Raw genomic sequence first — 20758 nt, 5'->3', positions numbered from 1 at the left:
CTGCCTTGGATGCCTTCCTTGTAGAGCCCCACTCCAGTGACCTAGCTGAAGGGTAATTTGTGTGCATGTGCCCAAGTTGTGCTTATACCTTGATTTTACATTGAGTTCACTGCTGAGAAGCAACTGTGAATGCTTGTGTCATCCCTGTGAAACTTTCAATTAAAGATGTATGGAAGTATTTCTAGATGAACAGAAATTTAGAGACAGAGATCTGATTCCTGAGTTTGTCTCAAAGTGAATACTTACTGGAATTTCTTGGCTAGTTTGTTACGAAAATTGCATCAGGAGATGAGTTGTGATCTGTGATGGCACATTTCTTCCTATACGCGGCACACGTGCTTCGTTGTACTTTATGTTTTGGTGGGGAGTCTTTGCTAATCTGAGTTTTGACTTTCTTTTCCTGCTCAAAAGAACGCTGATGAGAGATATCAGTAACAAATAATGGTAAGCTTTAAATAAAAATTCAGTAAGATGGATAAGGTACTTGGTATATACTTAACAGGTGTGATTTATCTCTTCAGTTGAAAATATTAGAACATGGGATTAAAGGGCTGAAGAGGATTCCAAGCAAGCACTTTACCTTCCTGAATAGATTGGTGCTTCAAGAAAATGCCTTTGCATGAGCTATATTGAATTGAGATGCCTTCAGGAACTGGGGGCTAAAGGAGATTATGCAAAGTATGATTTACTGAAAATAAAGTGAGGGACTGAGATAAAAAGATCTGCAGGAAAGGGTCTCACTCCTATTTTTCACTGAATGCTGGAGACTTTCTCATCCTTCTGGTAGTGTGGGTTAGACCTTCAATTCTGCATGCACCTGCCATTACCAGGGAAATAATTAATGTTGATGTACTAGTTGTAATTACAGCAAGTGAGGTATGATCTATGCAGTTAACACGGGGAAAGACCAGTGGAATGCTAAGTCAGGAGAAGCTCCTCAGTGCTAGTGGGAAATTTAATATGCTTTGTTAAATTAATAGCCTTTGCATAACAATCAACTTATAGTTTAAAGGGCAGAGGAGGTAGATGTAAAAATCATTAAGCATTCATTTCAGCAACCCACTTGATATTCTTAGCTGGAAGAAATCGCCAGTGTAACGTTTCCTGAGTCAGTTGCAACTGTTTTAAGAAAAAAAGCAAACCACATGAGGATTGTGTAGGTAGTGCTTATTGCAGTGCCCTTTTCTAAGCCATAAGGTTGCAGTGATCCCTTTCCCAAACACTACATGACTTTAGTGATGGGCTGGTGTTTGCTCACAGATGTTTATCCAAGCCAGAGATGATTCTGAAGATGAGGTTTTCCTACATGTCAAATAAAAACATTCTGCCCTATGTGACCCTACCTTGAAATTTCTTAGTCCTGTGTTAGATAGGGATCCCCAGCAGGAACGACTTGGGATGTCTTTTTCTCAGTGTAGGCATTCAGGGCCTGGTTTTGCCTGCAGTTGTTCTGTTTGTAGTCTTTGTACATAATGCTCACCGTAGAGAGAGATTAGTTGTAAGAAGATTATGCATCTGAGTGCTGCTGGTGTGCCTGAAGCTGGAAATGTTCTGGTGTATACAAAGAAAACATTAATCAAGACGTCTTACAGAGAATTAAGGGAGGAAATAGTTTTGTCTCCTGATTACTATGTGAGTTTCACTGCCCAGTGCAGGAAAAGGCAGGGAGAGAGGCAGGAGGTGATAGAAAGAGGTTGTTCTTCTGTTCTCAGAGGGCAGATTGCTGGGGTGGCTGTGGCAACTTCCACAAAAACAGCACAAGGGAGGCAGCTCCAAGGACTCTGCAGGACATGTGAGCTTTGAATTAGACTGTAGGAACAGACTAGCCATGCTCCTGAGCTTGCCAAAGCAGCTGAGAGAAATCTGTTGCATATAATCTTAACAAAGCCCATCCCTTGGTTGGAGATGGGTGTCTTCAGCAACCCACGTTACTTGATTTTCCAGCCTGGGCTGATTGGCAAGCTGAGTACTGTGGCATGCATAAAATCAGAGCACTCTTGCAGTACAACCAGGGAGGAAAGGTCCCCTTGCCTGCACCACAGAGAAATAGCTGACCCTAAATAATTAAAGGAATAGAGAATAGCTGACACCTGCTGTGAAGCTCCATTGCTTCAGGTTCCAACTCACACCACAAGAGCCCAAAATATTCCGTGTCAGCTGCAATATGCGCATTTTGCCATTTCTCTAGTCAACAAACATGAATTAGGTAGAGAAAAACATTGCCTGCACAGCCACTTTTTACTGTATCAGGTTTCATTTAACTGTTAGTAGGGGGTTGGTTGTCCAATTATCTATCTTATTAATAGGCATTTTTGGGAATAGCTTTCAGAAACAGATTTCTCAGACTTCCTAAATTGATTGTGGTTCTTCAGCTGTTGTAAATCACCAGCACAGCACTGAACTAATAATTTACCCTTATTGAGGATCTGTGCTGCTGTTTTTCCTTATGAATACTTAGAACTGTAATCACTAGAAATGTATCTGCTAACAATTTGCCTTCTCATTTCATTCATGAAATTTTTACCTCCTCAGGGTTAATTGGATCAGGAAATGTCAGTATCTTTAGATCTAATTTTCCCTGTTGATGCAGGCTTTGGAGTGAATGACTGCTTTGAATACAAAACACAATTTAATTTAATTTCTGGGGAATACTTAGTGACCAGAAAAAGAGAAGGTTGTTGGAAGCAAGCTTTGAATAAATTAAGAGCCCCCCTTAACTAGCACAGCCTTCTTGACTATATAAACCCCCTAATTAACTATTTATAGAGAAGTACGTATTTCCAATCTATTTTAAAATGCTGGAAATGAGAGTAAGCAAACCAACCTACCCACAGGTTTTCAGAGGGTAAGGACAACGTAATATCTGCACAGTGTTTAACTGTGTGGTAATTATATATCAGGAACTTTGAAAATTTAAAGAAGGAGCCAGGAAAATTCCATCCCCAGAAGCTTCAAGCCTGATGCTGAAAGTGACCACTATCTTCCCAGCAAGCACAAAAGGCCCAGGATGCAGAACAGCTGTGTGTGAAAGGCATCTCTGCAGCCACAGTGATCATCTTTACGTGTTTTAATCACTGCCTTCATCCAAAATGGGTCCAGTCCCAGAAGAGGAGAGCAGTGGCAGTTCCCATTTGCTTTAATAGCAGCCACAAGGTTTGCTGATAAAGTAACTTTTATTCTTGCCCCATTGCTCTGCGTTGGTTATTCCTGAAGCCACCTGGGAAGGGAAGTCCCACTGTGCTGTTGCACCCCGTTAAATTCACCGCTTTCATTTGTCCTGTGCTCCGTGGGCGTTTGACATAGACTTCTTTTCTGCTGTATTTTGCGTTTTTAAAAGATAAAGAGGTCTCAAAGACAGGGTTAGTAAGAAATTTATTTCTTCCTGCTGAATTATTTATTCCTTTTCAAGCTCTGGTGAACAGCCCACATTTAACAGCCCATTACTGCTTAGAGAGCTGTCAACACAAAAGGAGCAATCCTGAAAAGTACTGTGTTTAGTGGCTCTATCAATACTCTCTGTATTACCTTTCCTTCATTTTTAGGATCAGGAGCACAGAATGGAAGGGCAGAAATCACCTGAGCTGCAAACTTCAGGGCACTTTAGTCTACCAAGGCTAACAATCAGGTAAATCCATGCAAGAGCTAGAATGAAGGCTTTTCATTATGAGGTTATTTTCCTAAGTGAGCTTATGGATTCTGCACCAGTTGGCATCTTCAAATCAAGACATGTTGTCTTTCTAGGACAATCTTCATCTCATCTGCTGGATTTGGAGGGAATGCAGTAGCAGTGGGTGACATTTCTTGCCTTGTGTTACATAAGTGATTTGGCGACAGAATGGCAATTTTTGGCCCTCTGCAATTCTGGCCCCATTTTGATTTTTACCTTCTCTCTATTCCATGAGCCCCCACAGAACTGGTTCCCATGAAGCATCTGCCATATCCTGAAGCAACCTCCAAAATACTGATTTAGAAGTAGATTTGGGTTTCAGAACAACAGTGTTGTCTTCAAATCAGCTGTGGAAGATTTGAGGCTCAAAATCACTCACAGTGATTTTGAAGAAGAGGCTTGTCTTCTGTTGTTGCTTATTTCTTACCAGATACATCAGCAGCACTAAATTTTTGTATGTTTTCTGGATTATTTGGGTGTGTAAAGAGCCCAGTTATGAAAAGCAGTGAATGCACCTCGCCCCTTCCTGTTACATCCCTTTGGAAAATTGTCCCTGGCATCTACTGTTCATCTTCCCCTACAGCTCTCATGAGCTTTATGTTATTTGAAGCCAGCTTGGGCAGTCAGACCTTTATGGACAGATATTACAAGTAGTTCTCTGAGTAAGTGAGCAATGAGGCCTCAATTTCTTATGGATTTGTGGCTTATGTTGGATTCACTGATGTTTGGTAATAGCTGGGTTCAGAGGACAGCTTTACAGTTTCCCTTCTTTCTTTAGCCACTGATATTTTAAGAAGATACAACTTTTAAGAAACTAATATTTTCAAGTTTTCTAATGCCTGTCGGAGCTCTGTGACTTTTTCAAATGGGACAAAAGGGATTGGGAGGGAGGATGAAACAGGGTTAGATACAGATGCAGACACACACACAGATGTTTTTTGGAAACCAAACCAAATATTTCAAGTTTATCATAGAATCTTAATAATGTGAACTGCATTTTCTCCCAAAAAGGAAAAAAATGTCTAATATATTAAGAAAACCCAAAATACAAAAGAAAAAAAGTTTGGTTTTGTGATTTTGTGCTACACAAGAGCCTGTCTGGATGAGGATCAAATGTATCTTATGTAGATATCTTTGAAAAACAAGCCAGAAAACACCATACTGGTGGCACGGTGCGTTGCATGGTTGTGTGTTTGTGTGTGACAGACCCATTTCTGCTGCTGTTTCTTGGGGAGCTTCAGTCACTGGGTGCTTTCTGCCAAAAAGCACCAGTTAAGAGGAACTTACACTAATTGATCTGTGTGGTCAAAAAGAGATGAGCTGCTGCCACAAGTTTGTATGAAGATATGTAAGAGAAGAGCCAGACCTGAGAAAAGTCTTTTTCCTTTGTTACTGGCTGTTCCCAGTTGAACAAGGCCTCCAGAATTTTTCTGCCATCAGGCTGATGGCTTAAGTAACTATGGGAATGAGAGAGCATCAGCACAGTAATTCTGACAATTATTCTGTAGTTAAATAGTGTGAAATAGTAAGTGAGCAAAACATTAGAGTATCGGTCTCTCTGCTTAGTAAATATAGCAACAGTTGAATGAAAATGTGTTTTAAGGTTTTGCTACTGACATCAGTGTGAGCTGGCTGGCAGTTTTTCACTGACACAGCTCATGGTATTCTGAGACAAAATGATGATGGACCCAGCCTTTCTGTTGCCTTGTCAGGGCATAAGAGCTGATGGATGGATGGTTTATGTTTGTAACCTGTTCTTCAGCCTGCTTCTTCTGGGTGGGCCTGGGATTTCTGAACACCTTCCTGCACAACTGGCACAGCCTCGCCAGGTCACTGCTTTTTGGGGGAAAATATCCCACTCATCTGCTTTTGTTCTGAGCCACTTACGAGCAGTTCTAGAGGTAGAGAGTTGAGACTGCCTTTCTGGGAACAAGGACAAAAAATAGCTCACTGTTAGCATTCCAAACCCAGCTATTTAGACCTAGATTATTTTTAAATACTTTGCTTTCAGACACATAGCTGGCTGTATTTTCCTCCTCTCTCTCCTTATTTTTTCTGAAGTTACCGGTTAAGTTTTGTGCCTTCCCTGCCACCCCCCTGCCCCCCAGCTGTATGCAATCAAGAGTTTCTAAGCAAATAGAGGTTTATTTACATTGCTAAGTTAGGTATGGTACCTGCTGCCTCGGAGATGCCGCTGGCCACAGGGGGAACCTGGGGACGTTTTGAGCCTGGACGTGTTTGCGGAGCGCTTTCCTGAGCTGTTGAATTGACAGGAGGCAGGGCAGCAGCGAGTGGAAAGCTGCAGCCACCTCATTTCACCCAGCTGCATGACATGGCATCAGCCTGAAACACAGCCCTGCAGGAGGTGCCAGGCGAAGGCTCTGCCCGTGGCAGCCCCATCCAGTGTCCGTGTCCTGGAGCTCAGACAAAGCCTTTCCCCAGGAGTTGTGTGAAAGGGTTGCAGTGAAGTTCTGCTGCTGAGTGTGTGCTGTCTTACACTGCTTCACAGTGGGGCCATGCCGACACACAGGGCTTTTGGAGTTCTCGGAGAGCACTGCACAGACCTTGTTTCATCCTGCACGGATGATGCAGGCCCACAGGGGACACACATCCCCTTCAAATGGCAGCTGTGTAGCCCGAGGGAGCCCCATTTTTGGGTTAGCCCCACCTGCTACCCATTAGCCTGTTGTTGAATATTACAGACCCTCACACCTGATGTCTCAGGCATCCCATGGTGAGCTGGTTTCAGAAAGACCTGCTGCTCAAAGTGGTTTTGGTAACCCATGCACATTGCTGGAGTCCAGCCTGGTTTAGAGCAAATTAAGCTCTTGGGCACTGAGGCCTTCTCTTGGGGGGAAAAAGGACCAGATTCTCTCTTGCCTTCTACACAGCAGCTAGTTTATAAAGCTGATGCAGCCTGCTGGGCAAATAAATTTTTAAAAATTACAAAACCTGCAACACTGGGCCTGTTATCTACAGGGATTGGCTGGGCAGGTGGAGCTACAGAGCCCAGATAAAACACAGGAGGGGAGTTTCTCAGTGGGACACATTCATGGCATCTGCTTATGTGGTGTCTTGGCCGTGAAGGCTGAGCTCCAAGAGGCCATGGAGGGTTCCCCATGAAACTGGGGCATTTGGGCAGCTCAAGTACAGCGGTGGACCTGGGAGCAGGAAGGGTAGCATAGGGTGTTCTAGCCTGTTATCAGCCCATTTCCCACCTGTGCCACCTTAGGAGCATGTTGGTCCTGCCCTCCCAAACTGCACTGTGACTCTGGGCAACCTTTTCTTCTTTGTTTTCCCAGTAGCCTAAAAGAGATGGGAAAACTTGGAGATGCTTTTCAGGAAATGTGTGCTATCCTTAAAGGATTTTCCTTACCTCAGTAGCTGTCCCCCAGAGAAGCAGCAGACCTTGTGGTGAGGGATGCCACCCAAAGGCTGGGTTAACACTTACTGCTCTCCAGAGCCCTGCCTCTGGCTGCACATGGGGAGAGAATAAAGCCTGTAACTTGGGAAGGAGACAGTCATAATATCTGTTTGTAAAGGGTAAGAAAGAACTGCTTGTTGGATGGGTATAAAAAACCCCTTTAATTCCAGCCAGGATGGTCTAATGCATTAGCCAAGCCTTGGTAAAGAGCAGAGTACCACCAGTACAGGGATGCAGGGAGGCTTTTGGGGACACAAATGCTGGTCTTTACCCTCACAGAGCAGCAATGGTTATCTTACTGATCAAACTGCAGGGCTGATCTTAATAGCATTTTAAAGAAACCAAAATCATTTCTATATGTTGTAATAGGAAATAAGGGTGGGAGTAACTGGTGTGATCTCCTCTTGCTGCTCCCTGCAGCCAGTGCAGCTGGTCTTCCTCCACACAGCTCAGATTGATGTTGATTTGTGCGGAGACAGTGTAACTCTGCTGGCACCAATGGAGTTGCATTTATGAGACTCAAAAGCCTTTAAAAAAAAGAGTTTCAGGCACTGTGTACTGAATGTTAGGCACTGAATGCACCCAGTGAGTAGCTATTATCCTAATAGATCCTTGTAGGCAGGAAGATGTTATACTGCCTGGATTCACTGAGGAGCAGTGTCCTCTTCCCTACAGTTTACCAATACTGAGAGTCAGCTAATCAGCAATTGTAGCTTCAAACTAATACCAGTTTTTTTCCCCTGCATAGCCTTCTGGCACTCTATAAAAAGATCTGGTACACTGCATAGGATTAGGTGGCTTTGAAGCAGTGGAGCCATGTAGGTGTGAAAACTTTGATTTCCTGTGTCTTGAAATGAACTGTAATTTCTATCTTTCTTTTTCAGAAAACCCCCACAGCTCATGCCATGAAGGAGGAGAACTTTCTTCGTCGCAGGTTCTCCCTCTGTCCGGCCTCGTCCACCCCTCAAAAGGTTGATCCTCGCAAGCTGACGCGCAATCTGTTCTTCGGGGCCGACAATGACATCTACCCACTCAGCCCAGGTTGGTTTCTGGTGTGTCAGTGCAGAAAGCAGTGTGTCTTAGGTGCTTGACTGCAAGTAGGTACTTTAGCATGCCGCCAGGAAACAAAGAGAAACAAGAATGTGAAACAGAAAGTGAGAGAAGCTGCTGCAACACAGGTAGCACTGGATCCCAGACAGTGCTGCTTTCATGATGCTGTTGTTTTTCACTGGCATGGCATTAAGTGGGAATGGAGGGCATGAGAATTGGGGTTTGTAACTGTTTGAATGCTGCATGGCCTTACATTTATAAAATGACTATAGTGTTTTCAGGCACATCCACTTTAAGGCACTTGATGTGTTTTGCCCTAAGCATTGGACTTGCTTAAAATTTACTGTCCCCATTTGCAGATGTTTAATGGCAGGTTTCCCTGTTCAGATTTAGAGCCCAGGATAAATATTACAAGAGCAAAATTTCTGTGGTTAATGTTCTGTAAATATCTACAAGCACTACAAGTACCAGGAATCTTGACAGGTTGCAATGAATGGCAGACTGGCTTTAAGCATTCTCTTTACATCTTTGGGGTTTTGTTTTTTTTTTTTTTTAGCTTTGAATTTCCTAGCACCTTTCTTGAGGGGAAAAGAGCTCATTTTATTGTTTCAGAATTTGTTGCTCACAGTAAACATTGGAGTCTTTCCTTGATTGCAGTTTGCAGACAGTGCTGCCGTTCCAGTCCGTAAACAAGTGCTTCAGGGGGCAGTCACAAGTTTGTTGAGCTGTCATCTGCAGCTGCCATGTCAGTGCTAAGTAGTCAAACCTCACAGCACCTTCGTGAGGTTTCAAAACACTGATATGTGGAGAAAGAACATAGCATCTGTCAAAAGGTTTCAGTGCTCATATAGATGTAGCACCCAGCAGCCTCTATGGGCTTTGCAGATGTAGTACAAAACCAGGTCTGGGTTTCCTGAACTAATTGTTTTTAAGTGCAAAAGGTTTCAAGGGACTCTGATTTTGCAGGTATTTTGTTTATGAGTGTCTGCTGTAAGGCAGTGGGGAGCCTATTTTCAGCAGTGCTGACTAATCCTGGCTGTCACTGAGGCTGGAAGCTTCAACAACCTTTCAGTAATCAAATTGAAAACAATTTAAAATGGGACACCTAAAATCTCATACATTTCAAACCTGGAGGGACTTCTGAACAGATGACTGCCCATAAATACAGTCTGTACAAATGTGTGGGAAATAAATAACTCACTTCTGCTATCCTTGGGAGCTGAAGGGCTGATTTTCCAGCCTGTATTCACTTCCCCTTGCTTTGAGGTGATGGAGAGCCATGGTTTAGAGTTTGCCCAGTTCTTTCTTCAGTTCTTACCAGCATTTTCAATGCTAAAAAAGTTACTGACTCCCTCACAGTGGTCTTTCAGTGCTGTAATCTTTTAGAAACCAGGGAAAGTTGAGGGTTTCAGTGTGGAGGAGGTGGCTGGAAGAGTTTTCTCTTCCTCAGCTTCCCCCATCACCTTGTTTCTCCTTGATCCCTGCTGGCAGCCTTTGCTGGGCTCAGCAGAACAAGTGCCTTGAGCCACGTTGGCTCTTCTGTTCTGCTGCACAGTTCTCCCAGGAAACCTCCAGTACTGGTGTCAGTGAGGGCTGTTAGCCCTCAGTATTGCAAAGGAAGAGCATAGGCCAAAGGATTTGTAAAGGAGAGAATATCCATTTCAACAAACAGAATTTACTCCTTCAGTCAGGGGATTTCTTGCAGGGAGTGTGGGGTTTTGTCTATCCTTAGTCCTCTTTTACTCCTTTCATTTCTTTTCCCATCCCCAAAGAGCTGCCTTGTCTCTTTGTTTTCCTCATATTTCCTGCAAGAAGGGCATGTTACTCTTCATGTTCAGTTGTCATTTCCTATGGCAGGATCTGCTTTCACTCCTTTGCTGCTGCTTCTGCCTTGTTTCCCCTGAACCGTGTGTGCTTCTCCCTCCCTTCTCCTGTTCCTCTGAACAATGCTGCTATCACCACAGATAAGCCACAGATCTGTGTCCATAAGCTGCATCCAGTATTTCTCTTTCTCTATTTTTCTCTGTTGTTTTACATGAGCTTTCAGTTCTTGAGGCTTTTCCAGTGGTCTGTGTTTTGCTGCTTGAGCCCAGCTGGTTTTCTTTACATGAGCACTGGGCTGATTGTGTTGAGTGGGTGCAGTGGGCAGCAAAGCCCAGTGATTTCCTGCCCAGAATTCAGTGGGTTGTGATGTGGCTGGAGCTGCAGGTCTCACTGCACCATCACCTAGGATTCGCCCTCCAACAATGAAGATGTGCAAGTAAATACTTCAGAGAGGAGGGAGTGACAGACTTTACACCTCAGGAGAGCTGTGCTATGGAGATTCAGTGCAGCAAGAGAATTTATTTTTTTTCAAAGGGAACATATGGGAAATGCAGAGGGCACTATCTGAAATAACACTTTGGACTTCTTGCCTCTTGCTTGCATACAAAAGTGCTAATGATTCTTGTAACTGAGAGAAAATAGGGACCTCACAAATTAGAGAGACATGAATTCTTATTCCTTGTTCATGTCTGTCTTTCACTTAGCCATGAGGAGAGAGAACCTTTCTCTGTTTTCTGTTTCAGAGGATAGGAAATTTATTGGGCAAGTAGCTAAAAAAATTTTTACAGAATCTCTCTTTCTGATTAGGCTGCAAGATCACACAGTCTTGAAATAAAAATTTAGATTAGCTTATCTGCATCCTAAGAGATGTACTTTCATGAATATGGCAATTTTCCTGTGAAGGATACATGGAACTACATTTCAGGTGTTCACACTGGGTCATGTGGCTGGTATTTACAGCAGAAATGGGTTTTATTCACAATAGTTTTGTCACACATCAGAGCTTGTATTTCCTCTTGTAGTTTACCAGTCATGCTTGCTGTATTGTTCTTTATAAAAGGGAAAGGCAAATGCACTTGTAGGATTTATGCCAGGCTGAAAACCAAAGAGAAGGAATGGTTACTGTTCTGAAAATGAACTAAATATTTAGTTTTCCTGTGCATGACAATAATGGACAAAAAGTGGCAGTAATTCTACTCTGTAGCCACAAAACTGGAGTATTGGCAATCTTCTTCACAGTGTGATGAAGGCTGTTTCCATAAGCACTGCTGATTCTCTTCCCAAAGTCTTTTTTGTTATTTGGTGCAGAACTTTTGGGCTACTTTGTGGACGACCCTTCTTTGTGTGCCCTGGTAGCAGTCAGCACTTTAAATTGCGAGAGATTCAGCTCTCTTTCTGCTGTGGGCATTGTGTTTTCTTGATCAGGGTGATAAGAGCTTCAGCTTCTATAGCCAGGTCATGTTTAGCTCCTTTTATGTTTTTCTGTGGTTTCCTATTTATTTTCTTGAGGTGGCTGTGTCTGTTGTGCTCTGGGTGAGACTCCTGCTTTTGGGCTTTCTGTGCACTTAAGTGTGTGTTTTTGAGTTTTTGAGAAACTTCCACAATGTTCCTGTGAAGTTTGGTTTCCAAACAAGGGCTGGCCCCCTCCTTCTGCATGGCTGCAGCAGGTCTGCCTGAGACAGACTGCAAAGATAGCTCTCCTCTGAGAAACAGCCTTTCCCTCACCATATCCAGTAGATTTAATGAGTTTGGCACAAGAAACTAGGAGATGTTGCTTCATAAACATACCTAATGAAGCCCTGAAAATGATACAGTAAGAATGGACAGTTGTGTGTTCCTTTTTTTTCCATAATGCTCTGTGAGCAGGATGGTCCAGAACCTCAGGAACAGGGAAAATCTCATTGTTCAGGTGCAAATCCTTTTAACTGCATTTCTGAGAGAAGGCAGAAATGTCTCACATCCAGGCTTTTTGTATGTCTACAAGCTTGGAGTTAAGCTTTCTTTAAGAAATTAGACAATAAAGAATGGATGTGAATTCTGTTATGCTAATAGACACCATTCCCTTGGAGCAGACAGCAGCTGATTCCCATTAACTTTACTTGAACTTTTAGACCATATGTTACTTTCCCATACATGCACAGAAAATACTTTTCATGGGAAACAAGTGCAGCAGCCACGTGGCTTTATGATTTTTTTCCATCCTCCTCTGCCTCTTTCAGGAAGAAGGGGGTTATAGAGATGAAAATGCGATGAGAGAAAGAGAAAGTATGGAGACACAGATTCTAATCCATGCACAGCAGTGCTTATGGCCATCCCACTTGTCGTAGTAGCACAAAGGCACTGTCAAACCTCTGGCCACTGGGGATTTTTCTTTTTATTTTCTCCTGCCCACAAACATCAGGTTTCGGAGTGCATTATTTAGGGCTCAGTGTTTCCAAGGGAGGTGTGACAGCTGACAAAGTAGGTTAAGAGATGGATCCCTTGTTGTTGCATCACCTTCCTGCATGTCTGTGTGGGTCTTTCCTCCACTCCACTCCACTCCACTCCACTCCACTCCACTCCACGCCATGCCACACCACGCCACTCCACTTCCCCACATGAGTGGTGCATGTGCTGTCCCTCTTCTCCCAGACCTCCTGTGGCAGCACAGGCTTGTGGCTGACTTTTCTAACAGAGCTGGCTTCTTAAATGGCTGTTCTGATAATTCCAGGAGGAATTACGGTTCTGACACATCTATGACAGCTTCTGCTGACTTCAGGAGAATCAGGGTTTTCCCTTGCTGGTTTTGGGTTTGATGGTGTTTCCAAGGCTGCCCCACGCAATGTTAGGAACATTTTCAACTGTTGCCGTGTTTGCAGTGTGTTACAAATGGATTGTGTTTCACTGTCTTTGTGGTTCTTTACTGCATCCCATATTCTGAAGCTCTGATGGCCCGTGATTCTGAGAAGAAAATGACATTGTAATTGGTTAACAATGACTGTCTTGGCACTAAAAATCTAGTCTCATCAGATGCTATTTTTCGGCTTTTTTTTTAATAGAAGCTCTGTGCTTTCTTTTACTGGGAGGACATGATTACATTTGGCCAAAGGAACAGTATTTATCGTTACATTTTATTGCCTGGACTAGGACTGCACACACTCATGCTGGTATATAATATACGCAAGTTTAGGATATATGAGTAGTGAGGATATATTTCTACAGCGATTGGAAAATGTCATAGTACTCATTTACTGCTTGTAAATTTAAAATATTTCTTACTTTAACAAGTAACTTGATCAAAAGATGATCTTCTTCAAGTGTGTTGGGGTTTTTTATTTTGTTTTACTAATTATGCCTAGATACTCTTCTGTCTTCTGTAACATTTTGTGATCATGGTTATTATTTGTCCAACAAAGCATGCTATCAAGTGCATCAGTGTATAGTTGCCAGATACTGACCAAGGAGGATTGAATAGCTGCTTATTAACTGAATTGCATTTATTATTTGCACTGAATGAGGCATGGGGTATGTAAGGAAAGAGAATGTGGTAATGTAATTAAAGACTGCATCATAATGCAGACACAGAAGGGAGTTGATTAAGGATGCAGAAGCAACCTTATCTCTGTTTTTTTCCAGCTTTCAAATGCTGGACTTTGCAACCAACATGCTGGTTTTCCATGGTGTTTTGAGACCTTACTTCTGAGAAGTCTTGTTACCCAAGCATGAGGATCGAGGCTATTTCAAATTCTACACAGTCCCTCTCTGGGATCATGGTGTGCTTGCTTCTGCTCATGATAACTTCCATTGTGTGCTGTTAGCAGTAGTCCTTCTGAGGCCGTGGTGAGCCATGGTTTTGCACAGCATTTTTCTGGTTTTGAATCACAATTTTTTTGTTGCAGGAAAAGACGTGGAAGGAAACAGCCCATCGTCATTGAAGGATGAGACACCACAGACTCCGAACTCCATTGGCAAGGTACTTTGGGATAGGGATCCATTCCCAGTCTTGCTTTCATTTTTCTCAGGATGTTATTTATCATTCTTACTCATTTTTTTTAAGTCATTGAGAAAGCCTCTCCCTCTGTTTCTGCAGGAATTGTGTGTGCATATTTTGAGGGAAAGAAAATGAGTGTTTTCTGCATGGTTGGGATGACAAGGAAGCCTACACTTTCCTCTGGCTTGATTTCACCTACCACAGAAGACCCTGGTTTATTTGGGCCTCATGAGGCAGTGTAATTAGATATGAATAATTATGGTTGAAAGGTTGACTTTGTCAGCAGAGGTGTCTCCTGCTGTTCCTGATCAGCAAGGCAATCATAAATCTTTTGCAATTGTTTTGCAAAAGAAAACTATAGTATTTAGTGTAGAGCGCAGCATCTGAAACAGTGAGTTGAGAGCCTGGGAGAGAGCTCTGCGAATTGGTGTAACAGGAGAGGAAGACAAACTAATCAACATTTCCTGAACACAGCTTTTCCATCCAGCCTGTTAGGGAGAGGTAAAACTGGATCTAAAGCCTCTGGATCTCACTGCTCAAAACCTGCCTCTAGATCAAGAGTTACAGAGTGCCAGGGTTTGATTTCCTGTAGAGATGGAATCAACCTTATAAATGAGACCTGGCTTTGAGATTCATGTACAGCTTTTTTGGCTGCAGCTCCCTAACATGTTTCTGGAGGGTAGCTAGAAATAGAAATGAGACCAGTTAATAAATTTTTAACTAAATTTATTTTAAACTGTGAAGCTATAAAATGCAAGTGGCACCAGCTGAAATGAAAATATACCACAAAAGAAACAACTGCAGACAAGTGATTTCTTGTGAGACATGAAAATAATCTCTGCATCTTCCAGTACATTTTCTTGTGCTTGCCTGGAGCTTGCAGGTTGTTCTGCTGGGATGCCCTGGCAGAGGTCAGCACAGGGAGATGGTGATGAGAGGAGCTTCGGGAGTATGCGACAAGGACTTGTGTACATGTCCTCTGTTATTGCTGGAACCTGGCAAGCTGCAAACCAATCTTGGTTTTGCTTTTTCAGGCAGGTTCCTCAAGGAAAATCAGCCTCCCACTTATCCTGGCAGTGGAGAAGCCCAAGGACCAGGTAACTGCATCCAGGGCTGTGTTTTAAAGCTAGATGTTTTGCACGCCTTCAATGGAGTGGTGTTGAATTTCCAGTGACTTAGGAATATAAAGAAGGACCTTTGTCTAGACAGGACAGCTCAGAGCACTGAAATGCTGCCCAAAAGGGAGTTTGATTTCTGAGATGCAGGATGAACGCAGGAATAGGAATGTATTTATGAGATGTTTCTGGGTGAGAACGTGGCTCAGCTGTGTTTTCCCAGCCTCTGGGCCTTCCTTGCTGCTCAGTCTCTTACAGGTGTGCTTTTGAAAGAAGAAGCACCCATGGAAGATTTGGCTGCCCACCTCGATTTCTGCCATGCTTTGTGTGCACCTGGGAGCCATTGGTGGGCCTCCCCTAGACAGTGCCAAGAGCAATTGTCAAGAAGAGTTAAGAGGAAATGCACAGCACAAAACAACTGCATCAGATCTGTGAATCAAAAGAAATGGGGCTCTGAACCTGGACACGAGCTTTGCTTTCACTAACCCAAGCCTTTGGTTTTACAATAGTCAAAATTGCTCTGAAACACCAGTGGACTAAAAAGAGATATGAGGACACCAAAACACTGAACCTCAACTTGCCTACTCATTTGCAGTGTTGCAGGCAATTGCTTTGGCTGCCGGATGGGCCAGAGCTGGGTGTTTTTTTCCTGCCTGAATATTCTGCTTAGACACATGATGTTTGATTCTGAGAATTTCCACCTCACTGGACCTGTGCTGTAGCACCTGTCATTCTCACTTCACTCTGCTTCACCTTGCTCTCCTCCAGCCATGTAACTTGCCTTCTGTCATGCTTTGCAGTGGCAGTGACAATAGGGAGTCCTTATTGTGAAACGTCTTGTACCTTAAAAATCCAGACAAAGTGGTGGTCTGTTTGTTTAATATGTAATTTTTCACGTCCACTCAGCTCTAATGCCATAAAATAAAGCCTTACTGTTAGCTTTCCAGAACTCTAAGTAGGGATCTGTCACACTATTTCAGTTTAAAAATAAGTAGTGATTCCACCTACTTGAACCAAAGGGAAAAGTGTGTGCTAATTGGGTCATATTTAGATTTCTGATAGCAGGGGGGATAATTCCTAGAAACTGGACTGTAGGGTATGCTGGTTTAATTAATGGATTGAAAAGCAAATGTTGTAGGTTACAGAGCCATGCCATGAACATTTGCCCTTCTTTTGGTACAGTGGATATGAAAAACCTTGCTGGAAATCAGTGTTCTTTCAGCAGCACTGTTTTGAGGTACCACAGCACATTAACTACTTTCACTCAGCAATGAGAAGGAGAGGAAAGCCAGTCAAGTGATTCGATCCCTGGACTGGGGCTTGGGGAACTTCAAATTCCCAACTCTGCCTTGGATTCCCTGCATTGCCAAGGCAGATTAATTGTGTTTCTGTTTCACATCTTCATCAGTGAGGTGGAAACAGTTCTGCATTTCGTTCACACAGGCCATATGCACATTGCAGGCTGGAGCAGGCTGCAGGTTTCCCAGGTTAGCAGAGAGAATGTGAAGACTTCTAATGGCAACCACACTGCCCTGTGCTCATGGGTGGGCTGCTCTCTCTGCTCTCTATGTGAGCATATCCCAGTTGTCCTATCTGTACAGACAGTCAAATATTTGATGCTGGAGGAACATTTGCTTTCAATGTGTTTGTGTGGTTCTTAGCACTGTATATATATATATATATATATGTATTTGTAATTTTAGCTGTGGCTTCTTGACCCACATTTTATTGGAACATATTTAAGGCACAGTTCAGATACATATTGTGTTGGTAGCTTTCCTGCAGCGCATTTTCTCCTATTCCATTTTTTAAGTGGAGTCTCTTTCATCTCCATTTTCAAAGGGAAAAAAATATTAGCTTATTTCAGATTGTTTCTCATATTAGTTTCTCTCTGTTTTAGAGCTCTTTAGCCTTGTTTTCTGGGATGAGGGCTCATAGCTGGGTGTGAAAGTATCACCAAACTGTCTCTAAGCCTCAGGCTTGTCTCTGCAGCCAGTTAGCACACACCTGATAGTGTGTGACAGGAGGTGCCTTTCTTTTGTTTTGTGCCTCATTTGGTGCTGTTAGAGTCCTCTAAGGCACCCTGTATTGCAGTATGCAGTGCTGCAAGTTCTCTTTCTTCCTTTCCTGTGCTTACCTGTTAATACTACTGGCTGGAGGGCAGCTGGATTATCTTGATACGGATGCAGGGCCACAAAGAATTGAGGTGTATTTTAAGGGATATTCAGAAAAATCCTGAAACTGGAGCTCAGTGGTACTTCACTGGTTTCAGTCCCTTGCTAATGCTGCAATGAAGCCTATGAAATTGTAGGAGTGTGGCTGTTGCATGCAGTTATGTGATGTATTGGAGGGCAAAGCATTGTGAATGAGTTTTTCCACATGCCTGAATTGTTCAGGCCTTTATTGTGTGATTTGTAATCTGAAATATGGACGTAACTGACTGCTAGAAATTTATTTTAGCTGCACAGTGGTTTGCAACTGCACATACTGATCACTTGAGATTTAAACTACAGTTCCCATACTGTCTCAAGCTCTCCCTGCTAGATCTATGAGTCATGCTCCTGACCTCTGAGGTAATTCCAGTCATGTTTACACTTGGGACTAACACAGAAGGTCATTCACAAATGTGGCAATTTACAAGGGTACCTTTTCCTCTGTTCTCCCTTAGTCAGAAAACCAAGAAACTGTTTTGCAGACAGACCCAGATATTGCAGGAATCACCTTGGAGAGACTCGGGAGTGAAACATCCCCTGTGGGTGTTAAGTATGGCTTAATGTGAGATTCTGGCCCTTCCAGGTGGTGCTGTGCTCAACTGGCCCCTTGCTGTCTTTTCTTTACCATACTTCATGCTCTCCATGTTGTGAATGGAGTTATTTTGGAGCCAGTTGTCTCTGTGAAGAATTACAGTCATTTCCTGTGCCCTGGCTCAGTACACTTTGCTTCCTTGATTCCACATGCAGCACTTTAGGGTAGTCACAGTTGTCCGCAGTGGGCTCTGCAGCTGATTTCAACTGAGCAGAGATGTAGCCTGGAGTATCCTGGGAAAATCATGTTGAAGAGGGGTGGGATTTTGCACTGTGAAGTCGAAAACATGGAGCATCCCTAACTTGTGTAAGTACATACAAGCCCTGAAACAGCCGGGTGCCTCACAGAGGTGAATGTAGAGAGTAGTAACTCAAAATTGGTAGCTTTGGGTAAGCCACAGCAGTCCAATCATGTCATGTTGGGTCACTGGTGATCATAATTCCTTAGCCTAGTGTTTCTGATGAGGAAGGTGAAGGCAAATGGAGGTGCTGAAATTGAAATGATTTATTAAACTATTTAGCAAAACGTATTAAACTGCAGGCCCGGTTGTTTTTCATTGCTCACTTTGTTTGTTTGAGCTTAGCCTAGGGACAAAAGCTGTGCCTATAGCTGGAGGGGAAATAAAAACTGTGCTTCAGCTTTCTCTTGGCACTAAATCTGTGACAGTCATGTGAAACAGCATCTTTCTCAGTGTCCGACTTCCCATCTCGCCTCAAATGTTCTTTAAGTATTCTGACCTTGCAGAAGGAACTTCCCATGCAAGGCACACTTAAATGATCAAATAGAAATCCTGTAAGAAATCCTGTGACTTTTTCTTTATTTACCATAATGTGATGCAATGGAGCCAAGGATTCCACTCAACACTGGTATAACTTGATATTTGAAGTTGCTTGGATGGCTGAATTTCACCAATTATTTTCCCCAGGTGTTGCTGTCAACTGTTTATTTGTACAGGCTTTCCAGTTTGTGCTAATCATTGTGCTACTTCAGAGTTGTAAACACAGTTGCTGTATCCTTGTAACATTGTTGAAATAAGAGGTATCTTTATGTTCATTTTTTTCCAACTGGAAAGTTTTAGTTGAAGATTATTCAGCTTGCTGAAAAGCAGGATATCAGTTGAAGGGTAATCTTTCCTACTGCAAAGCTCGTTTGCCAGTAAGATTCGTTTCACTGGCTCTACTGTGCTTTGGATGAGCTGTTAATTCACAACAAAAGTAAAAAGTTTTTTAAAAGAACTGCTTATAATAAAATGAAACCAAAATTGCTTAAATTTGGTTGGGATGTCTGTGAATATTCACAAGGAGTCTCAGTTGTAATGTCAAACCCAGCTTTTCCATAATTTTTATACTAAAAGAACTTCTGTTTCATTTCTTTTATTTCTGTGTGATCGAGATTTGTTGCAATTACATGTGGAAAAGATACTGGAGAAATTACATCTGATCCAGGACATGTCTCCCACTGCTTTTGTCAAGCATAACTTATGACCCCAGCTCCTTCTGTTCTGCCTTCAAATTCCCATCTGATCTTGTCTTTCTGTCGCTTGGATGCAAAGAAGACGAGAAGGCAACTTGTAAGCTGTCACTGCTGTTACCATGCACAGCACAGCTTGAGAATGACTTTATTGAAATGCTTCTGATTTGGAATAATTCTGGCTGTTGTGCAGCAAGGATTGCTTGTGCTAAGTAACAGGATATTCCTCTTGCTGTTGTCCTGGGCAGGGCTGGCATGATGATCAGCTGGCATCCCCCAAACTGGAGTTGATCACAGGCTGTTTTTCTGTGAAATGGTTTGGTTCCTCTTGGAAATGAAGTCACCAGAAAGACACTGGATCAGAATAGTGCTATTGTGAGGACTCTGCATGCTCTCTTACAAAGCCTGGCAGAAGCGTGAGGGTATTGTGTTGACTGCTAACAATCAGCAGTGAATCTCCGGAGCTCCATGACTGAGATGAAAGGGAACACAAACTTAACAGGGATAAAAAGTATGTTTTTGAGTACAGTACAGCCCATTGTCAGCATTGAGGTCATCACTCCTGTGAAAGGACAGATTTGATAAGAGAACTGAAAAGGGACAATAGTTTCTTCTCCCTGCAAGTGCTGCAGCATGCTCTGGTGAAAGTTTTTGGCAGATTAACAGACTTCCCTCCTTATGGGAACCACTATATGGAAAGCATACTTACTGCTTTCTTATTAGAATACTCCAGTGGGTTTTTCTTCCTTTAAAAAGAACATGAACTCCTTACTCTCCCATTGTACAAAGTCTCATCTGTGGCCAATATTGTTCACATGTTGCTGCAGAGAGCAGGGGCCAGATTCTGATATCCTGCACAGGCATTATCCCAGCATCCTTGGAAGACTTGCTGTGATGACAAATGGCTTCTCTTAGTTTTCTGCCAGGCTGAGAAAGGCAGGGCAGTAGAAAGACATCATTAAATGTTCTTGATGTGTCTTAGCAATGTGAGACCCTGCTGTGTCTTGGGAACCTTTAGAGCTGATGGCCCAAATTTACTGAATCTTACGTATGCCACAAGGTACAGTCAAAACCATTAAGACAGATTAATGTAAAAACATGAAATCATATTACTTCAAGTCACTTAGCAGGTTAAACCTAGGGGAACTATCATTACCATCAGCAGCATGGGGACCTATGGTATGCTTAGATCCCAACTGTCCTGTGAAAAAGCAGGAACTTTAAACCCAGAAATGCAATGCTTTTCACTCTGTAGGCCTGGAGATCACCAGTTTCTTTGCCAGAAAACTCCTATTTAGGATCAGTGATGGTGCATCCTCAGATGCACAACAAGAGGCAAAGTTGGGAGGGAGAAGCAATCAGTCTGACTAGTTAAAAACTAACTGGGGAGCTGTCAAAAGTCCCAGGTCAGGCACATCTGAAAGCTTGTCCAT

At 42.8% G+C, this 20758-nt stretch overlaps 1 protein-coding gene across 9 annotated transcripts in view; it reads left to right on the top strand.

Annotated features, from left to right (window-relative positions):
- OSBPL5 (oxysterol binding protein like 5) overlaps nucleotides 1-20758 on the top strand; it is a 221196-nt gene that overhangs the window by 111689 nt on the left and 88749 nt on the right. For 8 of the 9 annotated variants that reach the window (XM_039553474.1, XM_010394733.4, XM_010394977.4 and 5 more), the window contains 3 exons: nucleotides 7976-8132; nucleotides 13844-13917; nucleotides 14970-15032. In XM_039553474.1, the coding sequence (XP_039409408.1) occupies nucleotides 7976-8132; nucleotides 13844-13917; nucleotides 14970-15032 (294 nt within the window). The remainder of the gene's footprint in view (nucleotides 1-7975; nucleotides 8133-13843; nucleotides 13918-14969; nucleotides 15033-20758) is intronic. The other variant, XM_039553475.1, reaches the window with a different exon arrangement.

The sequence above is a fragment of the Corvus cornix genome, chromosome 5, assembly GCF_000738735.6.
Source record: "Corvus cornix cornix isolate S_Up_H32 chromosome 5, ASM73873v5, whole genome shotgun sequence".
In the NCBI taxonomy this organism is placed as follows: domain Eukaryota; kingdom Metazoa; phylum Chordata; class Aves; order Passeriformes; family Corvidae; genus Corvus; species Corvus cornix.
The sequence above is the reverse complement of the archived record's forward strand: the minus strand, read 5'-3'. Positions and strand labels throughout refer to the sequence as shown.